Below are 21210 nucleotides of genomic sequence, written 5' to 3'. Positions count from 1 at the left end.
TGCACAAGCTTTGTTTTTAAAGCTACAATTAATTTACATTAATTTGTGCTTTCACAGTATCTGAGTATTCTGAAAAGGGAGTACTTTCCACTTACAAAGCCATGTCCATCATATGGGTGAGTTCACAGGCTTACCTATTCTAACTTTGAAAGAAATTAAGTAAACCCAAATAAAATTTAAATAGAAGAGCTATAAGACATATCCTCTATGAAATAAAGAAATACTCTCTGGCATTTAAATGAAACAAGTGGGCCAGTGGGGCTTTAACATCTTCACGGCACAATGTTTTCTACTTTAAAGAACACAGTCTTGATTAATGAGCCACAGTGTTATCCAGAATCTTTTTTTTTAAAACCTAGAGCCATCCAGTCTCAAAATTCTAGAGGAAAAAAAAAAAAATCAAACATTTCCTCTCCTCTCTCTCCTCTTCTCCATGACAACCCACCCCCACCCCCAACCACTTCGTCCTCAGAATTTTCCCTGAACGTTATAAAAGTTGACTAGGATTCCAGGGGCAGGAGGGGGTTGGAAGGAGAGGTAGCCATGGAGACAACTTTCCTGCAGGATCTGCCATCTCAACTGCCAAATCTTTGCATTACAAATTACAGTCTGAATTTCTCTTTTCTCCTTTGAAACTTTTGACCAACAGTCTCAGGAACCACCCCCAATCCTCCCTTAGAAGAGGCAACATGCAAGTGAAGTTGGTTAAAGCTGGGGAGCTGAAGACATTTTTGTGTCAAAGTGGGAATCTTAATCAGAGCTCCGTGGGATCGTCTTTGGGTAAAAACAACAACAACAACAAAACTATTCCCTGCAGCCGTTGCAGTAACGTTTCACACCGTTCAGTTATTTTAAGACCCCCTCTAACCTTTTTCTTTCTTATCGTTTTCAAATTATAGTTAGAATAAGGTCACTTCAATCAGGACAACTCTAGACAGAATATTACTTAACGCCACACTAACTCTGTCGATAGCAGTTTTGATTTTAAATAACAAACCCTAAAATCTGTCTTAATTGTCCCGAGTATCAACTATCCTAACGAGTGGAAGTGTATCTAGATCCTTACCTCGTTCCTTCTCTTAGGTACCATCTGAACAGGTAAGGATTGGAAGATGGGATGGATATCGCCGAAGTTGGGAGGACTTAAGTTTTCATTGAGAAAAGAGAGAATACATCAGAAAGTCTTTACAAAGTCCCACAAGATGTTAAATAGAATCACGAACAGGAGCCACAGACTTGAGGGTCTTGGGTCGGGTTGCGAAAAGGGAATGGGGAAGAATTGGGCGTTCGGGTAGAGAAGAGGGAGAAAGACTGGCCGGACGCGACGGAGAAAGAATAAGGGGTGGGGACGCTAGGCAGGGCCAGCCTCCGTCCTTGGTGCCCAGCCCCGAGAGAGCCAACTCCAGGCAGGAAGGAGCCCTAGGCGGCGGCTTCCTCCCGGGGGACCTGGGGGTCGGCGGAGGCCAGAGGTAAGCCCGAGAGCAGACGGGGCCGGCCCCGCGAGGGGCGAGGCGCGCCGGCCGCTTCCTTACCTTCGGGCATCTCCCGGTCGTGATGTGCTGCAGGTGGTGGCCTTCACCCGCTCGGAAATCCAACTCGGTGGGTTCCACGGCAGCCGGCGCCGGTGCTGCGGCCACCGGGTCTCCGGCCGCCGCCTCGGAGACCTCAGACTCGGAGTCTGGCTCCGCCGACCCCGCGCGCCGGCCCAACTTGGGGCTGGCATTGGGGGACACACAACAACTCAACGTGTTCCCCATGGGGCGCCTCCGCTCCTCGCCGCCGTCGCCTCCGCTCGGCCCCGGACTCCGCCAAGCTCAGAGACCAACCCCTCCCCCAACAATGGAGCGGCGGGCACCGACAGACCCGGGCTATGCCGGGGCTGCGCCGCACAGGTAGACGCGGCCTCGCCTGCCTCTCTCCTGTCCGCCACGCCGCCGGGCCCGGGGCAGGGCTCCGGGCCCGGCCGCACCCCCGCTGTCTCGCCGCCGCCGCCTCCCCGGAGTCAACTAGGCTGTGAAGGCGGCGACCAGCCCGGCTTATTTAAAAGGGGTGGGGACCCGACAAGCGCTGAGACGAACAGCCACTGCCGGGAGAGAGCGCGCTCGGAGCTCCTCCTCCTTCCGCCACCGCCTCCCGACTGAAAGCCGCTCGCCTGGCTGGCCCTTGCCAACCGGAAGGCGTCCTTCGGTCTCCTGGTTACGACGGACCAATCACACACAGAGTTTCCTCCCCGCGCCCGCCTCAGAGAGCAGGCACGTGACTCACAATGCCCCGCCCCCACCCCGCGACTGCCCCGCCCCTTGAGTGGCGCGCCCCGGACTCCTGTTTCCATTCCTCGTGCGGCACTCGGAGCTTTCCATGTCCTTCGGGAAGCATTGCGGGAGTTTGTGAATCGAAGCTAGAGAGTCAGTGGACCCTATAGAAGGCTTGTTAGTAAAGAGTCAGTTCCGTTAAGCAACTCGGTTTCACCGGGTCTGACAGCTCATTTGATGCATTCCTCAACGAACTTAGTTACACCCGAATTGTTGACAGTTTTTGTAACTAAATGCTCCTCTCAAATTGATTTCGAAAGAGTGTTAGTTTCCGCCTTCAGTGTAACCATAGCAACCCCCCGGGTCCTCAATAAAGAGCTGTGTCCGTGTCTTGAATGAGACTCCAGGACACGTCACCCCTCCGCTTCCTCCTCGGTAAATTAGGGGCCGAACGCCTCCCTCCCAACTCTGAAACGCTGGGATTCAGCAACTCGATTTTCTCGCTGTTTCTCTCTTCCACGGCACGAGTCTCCAGGTTTCCCTACTTTCACCGGTCACATAAAGCATAAAGCACGATTTTCTCATACAAAACTGAAGAGTCGCAAAGTGAAGCACCGCGGTTTTGATTTAATGAAGGTGATGGTAAAGACAGGTTCCCAAGGTCACATGATTGCACAGGGGTATGGCCAGGATTTGGTCTCCGATTGTTTGGATCCACAAAGGCACCTTATTGTGATTATCAGAAAAGAAAGGTAGAAGTCAAATTTGATTGGAAGTGGCATAGGATTTTCTCTAAGGGAGAACAATTTTTTGAAGTGGATTTTAAAATTCTTTCCCTTCGTTCAACATTGGTTATTCCCTCCTACTTTCTAGGCCCTGTGTTCCTGCAATAGCCCTGCCCTCGATGAGCTCCGTCAGGCACAGCAGAAAACAAAGGCTTAGAAAGTCCAGTTGTCTGAGGTCACTCACACTGCTGCCAAGTACTTGAACCTGAAATTCAAACCTAGATCTGTCTAACCCCAAAGTAGGTTCTGGGGTAAAGAGCTTGATTTTTTTTCCCCCCAGAAACATGAAAGCCTTTGAATGTTGTGACGTTAAGGAGTCACAATCAGGTGGTTTCGAGTGAGGTCACTATGGACAATAAGGAGGATTGATGGAAGAAACAAGAGCAATGAAGAGACTTTTTATTCATCTAAGAGTGGAGTGAGAGTTTAAACTGAAGGCAGTGGCAGAGACTGGTGTGGTGGGAAAGGATTTGAGGTCATTTGGTGACTAGATACGGAGCAAGAGGGGGAAAAAAGAGGCAAAAATGGCTGCTAGGGTTCTGACTGAGGGAACTAGGGAGAGCACAGTGGCTTTTTCCTAGACAGTGCAGAAAGAGGAAGAGGTTTGAGGAGGAAGATCATCTGGGGCTCTGTTAATGACAGCATGGAATTAGAGCTCTCCAGTTGAAAGTTAGATGTAAACTTCTGTAGGCCAAGTCCATTTTGTGATATCCCATCTTATGTTTTTGAAAATAACACATACTAAATCAATTTTAAAATGTAGTTGGGGAAATCCCCTAACGCTGTGCTGACAGTTAAGACTATAGTATTTTTCATGGAGCAAATTGGAATCTATGGTTTTAGTAAATGACATGTCCTATGTAAACTAAAACTGTTAAATGAGAACAATATTAAAATTGTCATTGGAGTACGTACAAAGTAGTTGAAGCCATGGGTGTAGAGGTAATTGCCTCGAGAAGACATGTATAATAAGGAAAGGGATGAAGGGAGGAAGAGAGGGAACTTCACAAATAGGGAAATTTAAATGGCGTTCAAGTAAACCTGCCAAAGGGAGAAGTGGAAATCAAGGGACCTGTGTATTAACCAGAAGTGGCTGATCAGCTGAGTTCCATGAGGGTAGAAATCACATCTGCTCTTTTCTGGAACAGAGCACCTAACACAGTACCTGGCCAGTAGAAGCTCTAATTTGTCATTCCCCAAACAGAGTCCAGTGTTGTCCAGAGGGCAGGAAAGTTACAAATACCACTGACCGTGGTACATGGGTAACTGAGGATGGGTGCAAACTGGAAGGCAAGCAGTGAGTAAAAGAAAGAAATAGGAGGTGATAAAGTGGAGACAAGGATTTTCTTCCCAAACATTTGACTGAGAAGAGAGGTGTGCCAGTCATTAGAAGGAAATGTGCAGTTAATGATTTTTTAAGATGGAAAAAAAAATGTGAGTATATTTATATGTTAAAGGGTATGAGCCGATGGAGAAAAAACGAGTTTGAGGTTAGAGGAGATGGGAAAATTGACAGAGCAAGGTCCTCAAGAAGGCAGAAGTGGATGTCCTCCAGGGCAGACATAGATTAGCTTTGGATTGAGAGAAAAGCAAGGAAGGAAACAGGACCTGGGTGACAGATGCCTGTTCTGGGTCTGTCAGAATAGAGACATTTCTGATAGAGAAGATGTTTAAGAAGAGCTCATCTGATGACCTCTATTTTTCTCTGTTATAATAGGCTTCTGTTTGGAAAGCTACTCCAGGAAAGTGAGGATAATGTGTAAAGAAGTTTAAACACTAGAAAAGCTTGATATACCTAATAAAAAGAAAATGATAGCTTCGCTCAAAATCAGAAAAGTTGAAAATAAATTTGAGCAAAAAACCAAGGAGCTAGGGTATAAAACAGGTATGTCACAAAAGTGAATGATGGGAACATTTGTTCCTCCAAATAGTAAAAAGAAATAGCAACAACGTTCAAGGGGGAAGAGTTTTTTAAAAAATTAAGGAATTACATGTAATTGCCAAAAATGTGACCTGTTACAAACCCTTTCATCACACATAAGACCAAAAGGAAAGGAAAAAAACCCAGAGGGAGTATTCTCCTTTGTTAAAAGGATACCAGGATGGAAAGGTCACCTCAAAAATCAAGGAAGCAAAGATGATTAATATTTAATTGTTTAAAAGATATAAGTAAGGTTTGGATACAAAAACAGGCAATATATTGAAATGTGGGAAACCATGGTAGAATGGGAAAGGATTCAAGGAAGTTCAGTTTCAGTGAACAACTTCTCGTTAAATCCTTAGGACCTAGTGACTACATTCCATGACAATAATAATACTGTCTGAAGTCCTAGGAATGTCATTAGCTACCATTTTGGATGATTCTTATAGACTTGGGACAATGCCTAAGATTAAGTTTCAAAACACTGCCTGCATTTAACATCAGGCACATACAAAAATAGATAGGCATGACCTTGAAAATTAAAGAATTTTAAACTTGCTAAGCAGAAAAATTATTCAGAAGCACCATTATGAAAGTATTAATAGATTTGAAAATATTTTGTTTTAGAAGAACATTGGAGGGCAGTGAGAAAAAACCTTATCCTGTTATGACTGTGGCAAATCTGGGAGAGAAAAGGGAAGCAGAGCAGTAAAGACGTTTGAATTAAGCTAGAGTCTGATTCTGGGATAGAACCTGATATTTGCATATGCCAACTGATGTATGAACATTCCCTGTTTTACATGGATCTGGAGTAAACGCATTCATTAATTCAACTTATTCATTTAATGGCTGTTCAATACCCTGATGACTCCGAAGGTAAAGAATCTGCCTGCAATGTGGGAGACCTAGGCTTGATCCCTGGGGTGGGGCAAAGAACCCATTCCAGTATTCTTGCCTGGAGAATCCTCATGGACAGAAGAGCCTGGCAAGCTATAGTCCATGGAGTGGCAGAGTCAGGCATGACTGAGCAATTAAGCACAGCATCTGAACTCTTGGGCTTCCCAGGTGGCGCTAGAGGTGAAAACCTGCCTGCCAATGCAGGAGATGCAGGTTCAATCCCTGGGTCAGGAAGATCCCCTGGAGGAGGGCATGACAACCCGCTCCAGTCTTCTTGCCTGGAGAATCCCATGGACAGAGGAGCCTGGCAGGCTACAGTCCATATCGTCCCACAGAGTGGGATACAACTGAAGAGACAGCATGCCCGCTCCCGAGCTCTTACTATAAGCCACACTTTTTAGGTTCAGGTTTAGGTTGCTTTGACCAAGAAAAACAAGGTCCCTGTTCTCATGAAATTTATCTTCTGATAAGGGAGTCCACAAACCAGTCTTATCCATCACCCCTCAAGCTCATGGCCCAGGATGTCTATTTATCTCCAGCTATTGTGTCTTCATTCTAGACGGTAGGGTGGAGGAGTAGAAGGGAGATTTTTTCAGAAATCCACATAGCACAGTGCTTACATATCATTGGCTTAAAGCTTAGTCCCATGGGCATACATAGCTGCAAGGGAGGCTCAGAAAATGTAATTATATAGCTGAATAACTAATGCAGAAGGGAGAACTAGACATTGAAACTAGATATTGAAAGCACGCTTTGTAAGGAAATATCTGTAAGGAAAGATTAGAGAAATTTCAACTTAAAGCAAGAATGATCATGATAAAATTTCATAGCCTTTTGCAAGCATATTTGAAAACGTTATACAAGGAGTTCTATAATGATCTTTTCTTAAGTTAAAAGCACAAAAAAATGGAGAAAGACAAACTGTAGAATGAAACTAGGTCAGATGCAAGAAAGAGTCCACAATGGTCAAGTAAACAGGATTATATATTATATGTGTGTGTTGTGAGTAATTGGATTCTATCCTGAGTATTACAACTTGTTGGTCTTATAAAAGAGGATTTTGTGTGTAATAGGTACATTTTTTTTCTGGATGTAGAGTCTACCCTTATCATCATATTCTCAGTGGCATGTGTGAACAAAAAAGTTGAGAATTACTATTATACCTGATTTCATGTGGAACAACTTGACTTCTCTCATTCCCGACTTCAGAACATTATAATCCAGATTTTGGAGTAAGTGGGGGCATTAGACAATACTGGGAGTCATATTGTAATAAACTACCCCATGTCTGTTCCAGCTTTCTTCCTTCCCTACTCCTTCTGAACCGTTCTCCCATCTTCTTTCTCTTCTCACACCATCTAGGTTTCCTTCTGCCAAGTGAGTCTGTTGAGATGAGAATGCAAATTTAGCTGAAATGATGCTCTAAAAAAATGAAAAAGTCGTTAGTTTACCATACCATCAGGGCAATGAATGCTCACTGGACAAGTCACTGTCCCAAATATTGAAGCATTTTCTCAGACAAGTTCTAGGAAAAGTCTGCAGTTCTAGAAGAGTCAAGGGGTTTCCTTTTGCCTTCTTGGGGCCATCACTTTCCTCTGCCATTTAATGGTTTATTTACTTCTAGTTCCATTTGTCTAAGTATGATAGGAAATCTCAAATCTTTCTCAGCCCACCAGTGCTTCCTCTGATCACCTCCAAGAGAAGGTAGAGGAGCCGTTCTCTTCTGGAAGTGCCTTGTTCAGGCTGCTGGTTTCCTAAAGCAGATGCCAGCTGCTCCTAGCTCCAAAGACTGTAACAGTATGTGGTCTGTACTTAACTGGTCTCATAAGAGAGCTCCTCCCCTCTATACTTACCCAGGAAATAATTCACTGCCAAATCCACTTAGAACAAGGCAGAGAGATTTTTAAAAACACTCACAGTGGATGCTTTCAGTTGTTTGTTCTTAATCATGCCAACGCTCTTTCCCCCCAGCATTTCCAAATTTCACTATTTCCACTTGTTTCCCTTGTGTGTTATCTTGGGATGTTTTAAGACGTTTATTCTCTGCACTTCCCTTTAATTTTATACACTTAAAACGGAATCCTTGGCCAAGTTGCCTTATTGAAGTTAGAACCATTTTCTTGCAGTGGTTCACCATGTCCCCCTCAGTTTCTCCTAGCCTTTTTGACAACGGCCTCCTGAAACAAAGTTGATGTTAGAAACACTGCAGAAAAAGGAGTTTCATTAAACTTGGCAGTAGGGAAAAGTCTGAAGATGTCTGTTTCACCAAGTTTGTCTCCTAGAAACAAAGCTCATGGATTTTTAGGACATGAAATGTTTCTCATATGAATCTATTGCCCTTTTCTGGAGACAAATCAATTTTTATTCTCATAGCATGGCATTCACCCTGAAAGACTTCTAGAACTTTTCTATCAAAAGGGATTAAGACAGCAAACTGGAAGGAGGTAGGGGCCAGGGAACTTGTCTGAAGAGTCAGATTTGAATAGACAGCACACTTGGAAAAAAAACAAACAAGCCAATAACACAGGTTACATTGAGGGTGGGGGTGTAGGGGGAAGGGAGGGCTAAGGCCTTGTCCCGTATGTTGAGTAAGTTTAGCTTATGTAGGGCACTTGTTTGACAAGCCCGGGTTGAGTAAGGCCATACACCCCATGACCTGTTTTTTCCAGTCATACTTATCATGCAGATAAAACCAAATACTCATCTGAAAGTAATTCTCTGGTTATGCAATCAATGCTTTACCCAGGAGACACAAGGAAAAATCGAGACCACAGGAACAGCTGAAGCTACTGTCCCAAAAATGAATTCACTGTTCTTTGTAGTGATAGAATTTGCCCTGTCCCACCTTGGCCATCTGGTAAACCTCTACTCATTCTTTTGAGGCTTATCTCAAGCAGAACCTTCTCTGCAGTGCTCTCTGACTATTAAAACTAGGAAAGCTCTGCATCTTCAGGGCAATCAGTTCCTTCTCTAAAGCAGCCTTGTATCCCATTGCATGGTAATAGCTTGACATCCTCTTTAAACTAGCCATTCCCCTGAGGACAGAGCTATTTTATTCAGCTTTTTGGGATCCCCAGCACAAAGTATACTGCCTGGCTTGCAGCAGGCTCAATATGTTTTTTCTTGAATGACTAAATGAATGATAAAAGTTGGAAAAATGAAAAAGTTGGACTAAGTGTACCAGCAATCACAGTTTGAGAACTGATACAATTATTCTTTACTTTTCAGCCTTCTCTATTTTTTTTTTTTTTTTTGTGTGTGTGTGTGTGTGTGCCTCTCCTTCTAGTTTCTGTTCCTCTAGAGCATTTTTTAAAAACAATCGTCATTTTCCAATGGTATAGATGACGATATTTACAAGGCAAAAATAGAGATACAGACATAGAGAAGAGATGTGGGGACGCCAAGGGGGAAGGGGAGGTGGTGGGATGGGTTGGGAGATTGGGGTTGATATATATACACTACTGTGTATAAAATAGATAACTAATGTAGCACAGGGAAACCTACTCAGTGCTCTGTGGAGCCTAAATGGGACAGCAGCCCAAAAGTGAGGGGACATATGTATGCATATAACTGATTCACTTTGCTGTACAATAGAAACTAACATGAGATTGTAAAGCAACTGTACACCAGTGAAAATCTATGTAAACAACAGTCGTTTTCTAATGCTCACAATTTTGTGGGTCCTCACAGGCAGGGCACGGTGGGGACCACCCCTCTCTGACCCAGAAGAGTTCGGGCCTCATTTGGAATGGATCTAGCTGCTGGACACGGTTCATGCAGGGCCACGCAGCTGGAGGGTCTGTTCTGGCTGTCAGCTGAGTTCCTCACTCTCCCGTCAGATGCCTCGTCTCTGAAGGCTGGGACATCTGGGACTAGCCAGACAGCATCAGCGCGTGGTGGTCTCAGGAGAGTCAGACTCCTTACTGGATGCAGGTATGTAATCCCGCTGTATTTTGCTTCCCTAGTAAGTGTATTAATCTAAAAATACAGAGGAGGAAGGGAGAGGTATGGTGAGCAACATTCCTTAAATCAGAAAAAAAAAACAAAAAACCTCAAAGTTAACTTATTCACCGAAGTTCATCAACCTCTGAAGATCATCCAGGCCATCACCTTATAATGTATTATGCTAAACTTATACTGTAACCAAATCTAAGTCTTATGCACTATCTGTCATTCAAACAATTCCTTTCCCCGCTTGGTCTCTGAGGTTTTTGGTAGCTAGAAAAAAACACAGATTTGTGCAGAAACAAATTTGCCATAGGTTATGTTCATTTTGTGATGTCTCCACTTATGTGTTTGAAAACAACATGATGATAGTTGTTAGTTGCTCGGTCATGTCCAACTCTTGCAACCCCCATGGACTGTAGCCCGCCAGGCTCCTCTGTCCATGGGATTCTTCAGGCAAGAATACTGGAGTGGGTGCCCATTTCCTTCTCCAGGGGATCTTTCCCTCCCAGGAATCGAATCTGGATCTCCTGCACTGCAGGCAGACTGTGTCTTGAAAACAACATATAATACATTAAATGGAGAAGAGTAGTAGGAGAAATTTCCTAAAGTTTATATGCTAAGAATAGCTTATTTTTCTGGTGATTACCTTGACAGAGCAACTTAGAATCTATGGTTTCAGCACAAAAAAAAAGTGTCCTGTAAAACGAAACCACTGATGAAAACAAAACTCCAAACATTATTATTGCTGCTACTTTTTTCCCCTTTATTTACTTCTGACTGTGTTGGATCTTTATTGCTGCACAGGCTATTCTATAAATTGTGGCTAAGAGGGCTACTCTTCATTGTGGTGCATGGGCTTCTCCTTGTGGTGGCTTCTCTTGTCGTGGAGCACAGCCTCCAGGCACACGGGCTTCAGTAGTTGCGGCTCCCCTGCTGTAGGGTACAGGCTCAATAGCTGGGGCACGCCAGCCTAGTTGCCCCATGGCATGTGATACCCTCTGGGGCCAGGGATCAAACTCCTGTCTCTTGCTTTGGCAGGTGGATTCTTTACCAATGAGCCACCGGGGAAGCTCTACAGCTGCTACATTTAACTAGCGATTTCCATGTGAATGTATACTGTGAAGTGTTTGATGTGCAGAAGAAATATCCACAAACCACCCCCATAATACAGTAATATGAAAGCCCTTCAGGGAAACTCTCCACTTGGGACCAATGGCCCATCTGATCCCATCTCACAAGGATCTTCCCTTCTCCAGGGAAGTAGGTGGAATGAACACGCTGTTTGCTATTGCCTGTTTCTGAAACAAGGTATATGCCAAGGTCTGTGTGCCCTTCCCTAGAAGCATCAGGGGAGGAGTTTGCAACATCTGCAAGTTCTGTTTAGCCCTCTTTTAAGTAGAAATACTGCTTTGCTGGCATTATGTTTCTATAAAAGAATAGGAAGAAACTTGCCCCTCAGGGTCTTCAACAAGATAAGGTTGTGTCTAGGTAGCAACTGTGATGAGGTATCTACTGAGGAGAAAGAAATAAATAGGATCAGAAAAATACACATTCCCTACCGTAGAGTCACAAAGAGTCAGACAAAACTGAGTCACTGAAACACACACACACACACACACACACACACACACAGGTATCCTTACAGGGCCTTGACTGAGGGCCAAACAATCACAAAAAGAGCAATGCTCGTTCTGAGACTCAGGACAATTTAGATAATTAATTATAAGTAAGTAGCAATTAATAATGATTTGAATAATTGACGCTTCCCCACCCTCAGTCTGTGGGCTGGGAGCAGTGCCATGCTGAGCCATAATGGAGCCTGAAACAAAGGAGGAATTAGCAATGCTTATCTGTCTCTGTTGAAGTTGTTAACATGTTGTTCATTATAGATTTTTGAACATATATTTATTAAAAATATTCCATCCAAATATTATTTCTCTTGATCAGTGAGTGTTTTGAGGTCCTATTAAAACTTCGGCACTTGCAGGAAGTGCCTCATTATTTCCGGCTGCCTGTCCTTGCCCAGGCCGAGAAGCAATGCATGGGGTACTCTGGATGTTGCCTGGCCTGTTCTTAACCAGAGACTAAAGAAGAGTCAGATCCTTGGATTGGTCCTTGACCTTTGGTGTCTAATCACTGAGCTCAAAAGAACCAAATTCCAGCCTGGGCCAGCGATGGAAGGCAGGCCCAAGCCCTGTGTGTACCGTTGGCCCGTTGTACAGACAAGAAGCTGAGACTCAGTACAATTGGCAAGTACGCCTGAGATGACAAATCTAGAAAGTGACACATGAGGGTTTGAATCCAGGCTGGGCGGATTCCATGGGCTGTGCTCTCAGTCACTGGGCTCCAAGAGACTGCCCATTCACTGTATTTCCTACCATTCCCCAGTGAAAAGGACAAATAACGTGTTTTTTTCTCTCTTAACATAACAGTCAGTTATAAGTTACAGGAAAATATGTTCTATTAACTTTTGATAAATGTATTGTCTTTTTTCTCTTACAGAGGTAATACATATTCACTAAAGAGAAATTAGAAAATACACATATATGAGAAATCAAAATCTCACCTCCAGAGCCACCCACTATTAGTATTTTGTTGCATATCTTTCCAAGATTTATTTATTTTTGTTCTCTAAGCTTTATTTTAATAAAGATAAATTACATGTGTATGATATTAAAATGAAACCATGCTAAGCAGGCAGCTTTCTAAAGTGTGCTTTCTTCATTTAACAACATAGCTTGAACATCATTCTCTGTCATTGTTTTTGGCAGAGTAATTTGTAATGTCTTCATAATACACATTCATCCTTTCATGAATATTTATTGGGGGCCTGCTACTTTCCAACTAGGCACTAGAGATACATCGATTAACAAAACAAAGAATTTGGCCCTCTAGGGGTGACACTGAGGTAGAAGATGACCTTTAAAAAAAAAAGGACAATAAATGTATGCCACTTAATAAGGACACTATTTTGGATGTATCAGGGAGTCTTCCATGATAAAAGGCTTGTGTGGATGCATACTAAGTCACTTCAGTCCTGTCCGACTCTGTGTGATCCCATGGACTGTAGTCCCCCTGGCTCTTCTGGCCCTGGGATTCTCCAGGCAAGAATACTGGAGTGGGTTGCCATTCCCTCCTCCAGCGGATCTTCTTGACCTAGTGATCAAACTTACATGTCTCTGATATCTCCTGCATTGGCAGACGGGTCCTTCACCACTAGCTCTATCTAGGAAGTCCACGTATGTGCTTATTAAAGAACAACAACAACAAAAAACACTGGGAGAAATGCTTCTGGTTGTATATTCTTATCCTGCATCGCAGGCAAATTCTTTAACGCTGAACCACCACGGAAGCCCATTATGGGCTTAACAGTTCCATAAAACTGTCCCCCCACTGCACCTGGGCCCGCGGGCCCCGTGCTCCCCCGCCTGCTCCTGCATGAACCACCCCCTCCCAGCCGCGGCCCAGCCTTGCCTGCCCACGGCCGTCACTCCAGCACCTCTCCACCCTCCTCTCCCGCATTCTGACATTTTCTCTTTACGAGATCTTTCTCATCGACATAAAAGCATGCAGCTACACATCCTGTCTCCTGACCCCACTTCCCTTGTAGCTACTGCCCTATTTCTCTGCTCCCCATTTTTAGCAAAACTCCTGGAAAAGGTTATTTATACGTACGTGCTGCCTCCCAGTCTTTCCCTCCCATTTGCTCTGGAATGCAGTGGACCCAGCCCTTCATTCCTGGACTTGGCCACAGCAGCTCTGGTCAGGGTCAGGGGTGACCTCCACGCTGCCGAACCTGAGGTCAGTTCTCAGGTGCCCTTTGACATGACCCATCAGCAGCTCAGGGGCTTCCCAGGTGGTGCTAGTGGTAAAGAACCCGCCTGCCAATGCAGGAGACATAGGAGACGTGGGTTTGATCGCTGGATTGTGAAGATCCCCTGGAGGAGGGCATGGCAACCCACTCCAGTATTCTTGCCTGAAGAATCCCATGGACGGAGGAACCTGGCGGGCTACGGTCCATGGGGTGGCACAGAGCCGGACACGACTGAGAGACACACGCAGTGTATTCGAAGGGGCAGCTCAGGGCCCAGGGCCCCCTCCCCGCTGACTCCCAGAGCCCCAGCCTGCCCTTCTCCTCTCGCATCACTGCTGCTCCACCTTCTCTCCCTGACCTGGGGAAGCTGGGGGCCCAGGCCGGCTGCTCAGGCTTCTTCCCTCTCTGTCTCACGATCACGTCCAGTTCTGAGGCAGTGAGAGCATGGGTCCTAACTACTGGACCACCGGGGGATCCCCTGTGGCTTTAAATGCCACCATCTCCCAGGAGTCTGTCTGTCTTCAGCCTGGAGCCCCCCACCTCAAGCCAAGACTCTAGCTAACTCTCCTCTGCACCTCTTCCCCGGCCTATCTGAAGGCATCACCGGTCCAGAATTAGACTCTTGAGCCCCTAGCCCCAAGTTGCTCCTCTCAGTATATGGGGCTTCCTTTCCTCCAGTGGCTCAGGCCAGAAACTGCGAGTCTTCCCTTTGCTCCCCTCCCCTTCCCCCACCAGCCCCTCCATCGGCAGAGCCTGTGGGCTCCCTCTTCAAGACACATGTAGAAGCAGCACTTCTCTCCGCTGAGCCCCCAGCCCCTCTGCCCTGGATTGCTGCCCTGGCCGCCTTGTGGTCTGAGTGGCGGCCCCTACCCCTCAGCTGTCTGCTCTGCAACCACCAGACCCACCTGGCTAACTGCCACTCAGGGGTGGTCAGTCCTCTCCTGCCCCCCCGGGGGCCCTCCCCTCTTCTCCACAACTTTCACTCCTGGCCCACAGCAACACCCCAAAGCGCCTCTGCACAGCCCACCGCCTGCTGGTACTAAGTGTGAGGCCGGGCCAGTGCTGTGGACACCAGTGCAGTACTGTGCCTCCGGCCACTCACCCTGGAGGCCTTCAGGGAGGAGGTGTCCCGGTGGACAGGACAGGCTCCCGGGGTGGGGTCACAGCCATTCTGCCATCCAAATCTGAGGCTCCTGCAAGGCTGCCTCGGACCTGTCCAAGGTGCTGAGTGCAGTGGGCCCCGAGCCAGCCCCTCTGGCCTCACACCCTGCTCAGAGCCAGTCCACCTGGGTCTGTGATTCTGGAAGCAACCGCTTTGGTCCTGAGCTAGGAAGGCACTTCCCACTGACAAAGCGGGTCACAGGAGGACCTGACAAAGAGGTTCACAAAGGTTCATGACCTCCTTATCCACAAGGATGGCAGAACAGGTTCAACTGTTTCCATTTTTCAGATGGGGAAACTGAGGCTCAGGGAATCCAGAACCCAGACCACGCTCTCCCAGGTGAAGGAAGCACCTCTGACCCAGGTCTGCTGGCTCCTGTCCCTGGCCTGGGAGAAGCCGAGTGTGTGCGGTACACAGCTGTGGCGGAGCCTGGCGCACAGCAGATGCCCCAGGGTACTTATCAGGGGAGGAGAGTCATCGTCCAGGGGCCCCTAGCAGGAGGGTGGGCATGGGGGCGCGCCTGCGGCCATCAGTTCAGGGCGGGCCTCCCTGGGTCTGCATTCTCACCAGGAAAACAGACTGAGTGGTGTTGCCCCTCACAGGGGTGTGGGGGGAGGACCTAAGAACTCACACTCAGAGCCTTGTATGGGTTCATCCATCACCTCCTCCCAGGCCCTCCCCCTGAGTCCTGCCTTGTCTCCAAGGAGCTGCCCAGGTGGTCCTGTGTCCCCAGAGGCTTATCTATACCCAGGGAGGGCCCATGGTTGCATCGTTGAGTTCAGTATCCCCAGAGCTAAGCACTTTGCTGAAGGAAGGAAGGGGGCAAGGGGGAAGGGTCTCTCCTAGCAGCTCATAGAAGGTGTGGACTTGGAGTGGCAGCTTGGGCTGCTGCCTGGGACCATGGATGGATGGGCCTCACGGGTGCAGAGGCCCCCACCCAGGGGCACAGTGCTGCATCCATACACACGTGATATCTGAGAGCGGACCCCTGGATTTCACCAGACCCCCCACCTCCTGGGAATCCATGTGTGAGTCAGCGATCAGCCACGTACCCATTTCTCCTGGAATGTGCTCCTGGAGTGAGGGGGAAGGGGGTGTCCCACGGACACAGCACCAGCCCAGCTTCCAACCAGATCCTTCTCCCTGGTGAAGCTGGTCAAGCTGGTCAGCCCCCTGGGTCCCAGATCCCCGTGCCCAGGCAGGGCTCCCCCCTCCCCCCATCTGTTGACACAAGGCAGGCTCTGGCCCCTCCATGCTGGCCCTGCTGAGTCCTCCTTCGAATTCACCCTCACCTGGCTCTGTCCCCCTTCCCCGCAGTCCATCCTCTGCCAAGGCCCAGGATCGACTTTCCACTGAGAGTCATCAGGTCACCCCTGCTCTCTGGGGATGACCCCAGGTCCACAGCAGGCTCTGCGAGGTCCCCGCAAAGCTATCCAGACTCCTCCTCTTCTGAAACTTTCCGCCCAAATAGTATGTAGTGGCTATATTCTAACACACCCCTCCGGGCCTTTCTGCCGCTCACAGCTCCTTAGCGCTGTCCCTGGAAATTAGTCTCCCTCTCCGGTACCCCTCCCTTCTCTGTCTCCACGTCGCCCCTCTTGGCCTCTCTGGCTCAGCGGGGGTGGCTGCGGGAGTCGCTTATCTCTGGCCGCTCCGATCCCTGACGGCAGGCCCCGCTGCGCCCCAGGAGCCCCCGTTCCCGGACATCTACGGCGGGGACGCGCAGCTGTGGGAGGCGCACTTCCGCGGCATCGGGCGCGCCTACCGCGCGCTGGGCAAGGAGAACGACTTCGCCATCCGCGTGCTCACAGAGGACTTCACGCTGCCCTTCCCGTTCGCCTGGCAGCCGGGGCCCGACCCGGCTCGCGGGCCGCTCTTCTATGACCCGCACGACCGCACGGGCTTCGACTTCCTGCTGCGGGGCCCGGGCGCGCCGCCCCCCGCGCTGCTGCGGCCCCTGCACAGCACGGCGCGGGCGGCGCTGCGCAAGCGGCGCCTGGAGCAGCTGGCGCTGAGCTACGCGCACGCGGGCGCCGGCCCCCAGCCCGGCCTGGTGCTGCTGGCGCCCGCGTCCGCCGCAGCGGGCAGCGCCTTCCCTGGGCCCGAGGCCGCTTCCCCCAGCGGGGGCGCCCCCTGGCTGGCTAGCGCAGTCCCGAGATTGTCAATAAAGCGTGCAGTGCCTCTGCTTCTCCCGCCCCGAGGCTCTTTGCCAGACACACCTGGGCGGGCGTCTGGTGCCAGCAGAGCCCCGGGGGCCGGGTCCGCGGTGTTGTGGGATGTCCACTTTGTCCCAAGTGGCTAATAAATCAAGGCGGGAAGTCAGAGTGGCAGCCTTGATGGGCTGGCTAGGCCGGGAGCAGCTGTGAGGGGGAGAGGACCTGGGATAGTAGGGAGGTGGGTGGCCCTCGTGGCGGGGAGAGGACCTAGGATAGTGGGGGGTGGGGTGGGTGGCCCTCGCGGCGGGGAGAGGACCTGGGATAGTGGGGCGGGGGGTGGCCCTCTGGGACCCTGGTCACAGCCTCTTGGTGGGCATTAGCGCCCCCATGCTGCAGGTGAGGACCCTGGGTCCCAGCGCTCCCGGGAGCACCTGCGATTTGCTTCCCTTGTGACTGCAAGTTCAGCAGGGGTCCTGTCTTCCAGGACAGAGGGGCATCAGGGTCGGGTGAGGGGCGCGGATGGAGAGATGGGAGGGAAGGAGCACAGGGCAGGAGGGGGCGGGGAGGATGTGATGGGAAAACAGGAGCCAGGACACAAGCATCACACGGGGAGCTCAGTCCCCAGGCCGCTGCTTTCCTGCCAGCCCTCTGTGCTGTCTCTGCAGAGAAGAGGGTCCTCCTGCCCCCCACTCCCACCCCCACCCCTCTTATGGGGCTGAGAGATCGGCTGAGGCCGTTGGTGACCTGGCCTCCATCCTGGGTGTCTCCCTCTGTAGGTGAGAAGCCCTGTCAGAGGCCAGTCTATCGTGGACTCCTGGTGCCGGCAGAGCCGCTGGACGCGGGGCCCGGGTGACCTTCTTCTCCCACCTGCCGGCCAAGGCTCAGCTTTCCTCTTGTTGGGGGCTTGGATCCGAGGCGTGCAGGAGGCAGGGGGCTGGAGGGCACATTCTTACTCAAGTACAGATGGAATCAGAGCTTTTTTTTTTTTTTTTATCCCTTTCTTCTAATCCGGGAGTTATTTATTGCTTCCTGGTGGTGGGCAGAGATGGTTTTTCCAAAGTCTTGCTTGGTGTGCAGGAGAACCAGTGACAAGAAATGCTCAGCTCTGGAGGACAGGGGCTCAGCCTCTGCAAGAGGGGTCCTTAGCTTCCCCCTTCTCTGGTGGGGACCCCACAAGACCCCTGACCCTGCTCCAGATTCCTTTCCACTTGTGGTCCCATCTCTCCAATTTTATAGACATGTGCGGTGGTTACACCGCAATCCTCATGCGTGTGAATCCTGACAGGGTAACAGAAATGATTCTGTTAAAGGATTCTGTCAATATCCCTGTGTTGAATACTAATTGTTCGGGTTTCCCCAGAAGCAGGCCCTAAACGTGGATTTGAGTGCAGGTGACTGATGCGGGAGGTGACCCTTGGAAACATAGGTAGGGGAGTGAGGAGGTGAGAGAGAGAAGGGAAGGAAGCCAGTGGGGGGCGGCTATGCAGCTAGGTAGGCCTGCAGGTGTATGGAAGCCCCTCCGGGAACCCTGGGAGACCGCATGGGGACAGCCGCAACGCCAGCCCGCCTCCAGGACGGGGAAGCCAGTGTTTAAACTCTGCCTCCCTTGTGCTGTGGGGACCGAGCCTGCAATTCACCCAAAAACAGCATACATGGGGAGGAACTGTTTAGAAACTTTTATAAGGTGCCAGAGTAGCTTTATAACTGTAAAGTGTGATAAGAATTTGGAGTTTATATTTAGTATATTCCTTAAATAGAAATTTTTCTAGAAATGTATTTTTAATGTAGTTTATGGCAATGGCAACCCACTCCAGTACTGTTGCCTGGAAAATCCCATGGACGGAGGAGCCTGGTGGGCTGCAGTTCATGAGGTCACAAAGAGTTGGACATGACTGAGCAATTTCCCTTTCACTTTTCACTTTCATGCATTGGGGAAGGAAATGGCAACCCACTCCAGTGTTCTTGCCTGGAGAATTCCAGGGACGGAGGAGCCTGGTAGGCTGCCATCTATGGGGTCGCACAGGGTCGGACATGACTGAAGTGACTTAGCAGCAGCAGCATGGAGGTATTGGGGCTTCCCAGGTGGCACTAGTGGTAAAGAATCTGCCTGCCAATGCAGGAGACATAAGAGATGTGGGTTTGATTCCTGGGTCCAGAAGATCCCCTGGAGGAGAACATGGCAACCCACTCTAGTATTCTTGCCTGGAGAATCCCATCGACAGAGGAGCATGGTGGGCTACAGTCCATGGGGTCGCAAAGAGTCGGACACCACTGAGCGACTTAGCATGCACACATGGAAGTATCTGTCTATGACATGTTGGAAATAAAAATGTGGCCCTTTACCACCTCTAGTCTGAGAAGTACTGACCAAGGGGAGAAAGATAAGTAACCAAATAAGTAACCTACTAAAGAAACAAACATGACTAAAAAAATAAAAACAGCAGTAAGTACTATGAAGAAAATGAGTAAGGACAGGTCCTATTTCAAACAAAGTGGTCATGAGGGCGTCTTGGAGGAGGTGACATCTGAGGTTGGAAGAGTGAGGAGGACCCGTCACTTGAACTTTTGGGGAGGGGGCTCCAGGCAGAGGGGACAGACTGTGCAAAGGCTGAGCAATTAAAAATAAAGCTTCAAAGGTCACAGGACTGGAAGCAGCGGGTGCAAGGCCAGAGCACAATGAGCAAGAAGAGACTCTCATTGTCTGATAAATAGCCTTCCATTTATGGGGAAGACGCTTTCCCCACAAGAGTCTAGGATCCCAAAGCCCTTTCATGCTTACTGCATCTTTTCATCCGCCCTGTAGTTCCATGAGGTCAGTGGGTGGAAGAGGGCCCTGGGGCCTAGAGAGGGGAAGGGACATGCCCAAGAGCATAAGCCAGCATGTTATTAGAACTCCACATTATAGCCACGAAAGGCCTGGCTACAACAGGCTTAAATGGGAGAAAGTTAAAAAGAATGGTTCATGTAACTGGAAGATCCAGAAATAAGCTGAGCTTCAGGTAAGGTTTGATCCAGGAGCTCAAGATTGGGTCTATCCCTCCGACTAGCTTCCTTAATGATGACAGCATGCCTGATGCACCTCCTGACTTTTCATTCTCCCTGGCCACTGACTTCCCAGAGCTCTCATGGAAGAATGGATCCATCTCAAGCCCCAAGAAGCCTCCCTGAATGGCCCATTGGTCCAGTAGGGTCACGTGTCTAGTCCTAAATCAGACAGTATCCTGTACTCACTGACCTAGGCATGTATTTCCTGAACCAATCCCTATGACCAGTGGGTGGGGTTACCCTGATTGGATTCTAAGAATAAGGCCAGGAACAGTATCCTGGATCAGCTTGAGGGGACTGGAAGGGATGTTGGGGAGGTGACTCCCATGTCCATCACAGCCAGGAGGTGTGAGCCCTGGGGTGTGGCCCCTGGGTTGACTTTTTTTTGCTAAATCATGCATTTTCTCTTCCAATTAAGTACGCTGTTCCTGGAGAGAAGCTTGGGTCAGAAATGGCCACAGCGGGACCTCTACTCTTTCATGTGAAGCAAGGTTGATCATCTAAGTTGTCTCCTGACCACCCACTCAGTGCGGGGGCGGGGCATTCAGGGGTGGGAGACTTCCTGCATCAAGAAACCTGTGGGGGCGGGGAGTGTTGGGAGACCTCAGGACCTCTGCTCATTGCCCCTTGGATGAGTGTCTGGGCAGCCCCTCCTGGGATGCAGGGTCTCCTGCTGCCCTCCTCACAGACAGAGCCATGAAGCCCTGGCCTGGCCTTTTTGCTCTGGCTGCTAGGGAGCTCAAAGCCCACCTGTGCCTCTCTGCCCTAGCTTTCCTCGGGCGTGATCTCCCAGGTAGGGCGCCTCTAACTTCTGGCCTTGCTGTTTTATCCTGGACTGGCTTTCAAGTCTTAGGCTAAGGGGATAAAATCTTAAAAATGATGCTTCCAATTACTTTTGGAAATTGGAGAGAAACACCTTTTTTTGAATGCTGCAGACCGTTTCACCCCCTCTGACTTGCCAGAAGACTCCGCTGTATTCTCAGAGGCAAGCCTGGTGGTCTGCACTGAATATTGTGGGTGTTGTGCTGGGGCTGACTGCTGTGACATTGGGCCCTGGTACTCGCTGGGGTGGGCAGTGTCTGCCTCCCAGGCTCCGGGAGACAACATACCTCTGCCAGAAAGCTGGGTCCTCTGTGCACCGGCCCTGTAGCCCTCGGTCAGCACGTATCTAGGGCCTCAGGTCCTCAGTGGTAGGTGGGAGCACGTCACGGTGCCTCTGGGTGGGACACT

General features: G+C 49.2%; 1 protein-coding gene and 1 pseudogene across 1 annotated transcript; one reads left to right on the top strand and one right to left on the bottom strand.

Annotated features, from left to right (window-relative positions):
- LOC122687404 overlaps positions 1–2069 on the bottom strand; it is a 34941-nt pseudogene extending 32872 nt beyond the window's left edge.
- Positions 1756–17788, top strand: LOC122687287 (WAS/WASL-interacting protein family member 2-like). The gene is made up of 4 exons (XM_043892646.1): positions 1756–1851; positions 1893–2049; positions 16450–16950; positions 17712–17788. Exons 1-4 carry the CDS (start codon positions 1756–1758, stop codon positions 17786–17788), a joined length of 831 nt encoding a protein of 276 aa, XP_043748581.1.
- The last annotated feature ends 3422 nt before the right edge of the window (positions 17789–21210 follow it).

This window comes from Cervus elaphus, chromosome 31 (genome assembly GCF_910594005.1).
Source record: "Cervus elaphus chromosome 31, mCerEla1.1, whole genome shotgun sequence".
NCBI lineage: Eukaryota > Metazoa > Chordata > Mammalia > Artiodactyla > Cervidae > Cervus > Cervus elaphus.
The sequence above is the reverse complement of the archived record's forward strand: the minus strand, read 5'-3'. Positions and strand labels throughout refer to the sequence as shown.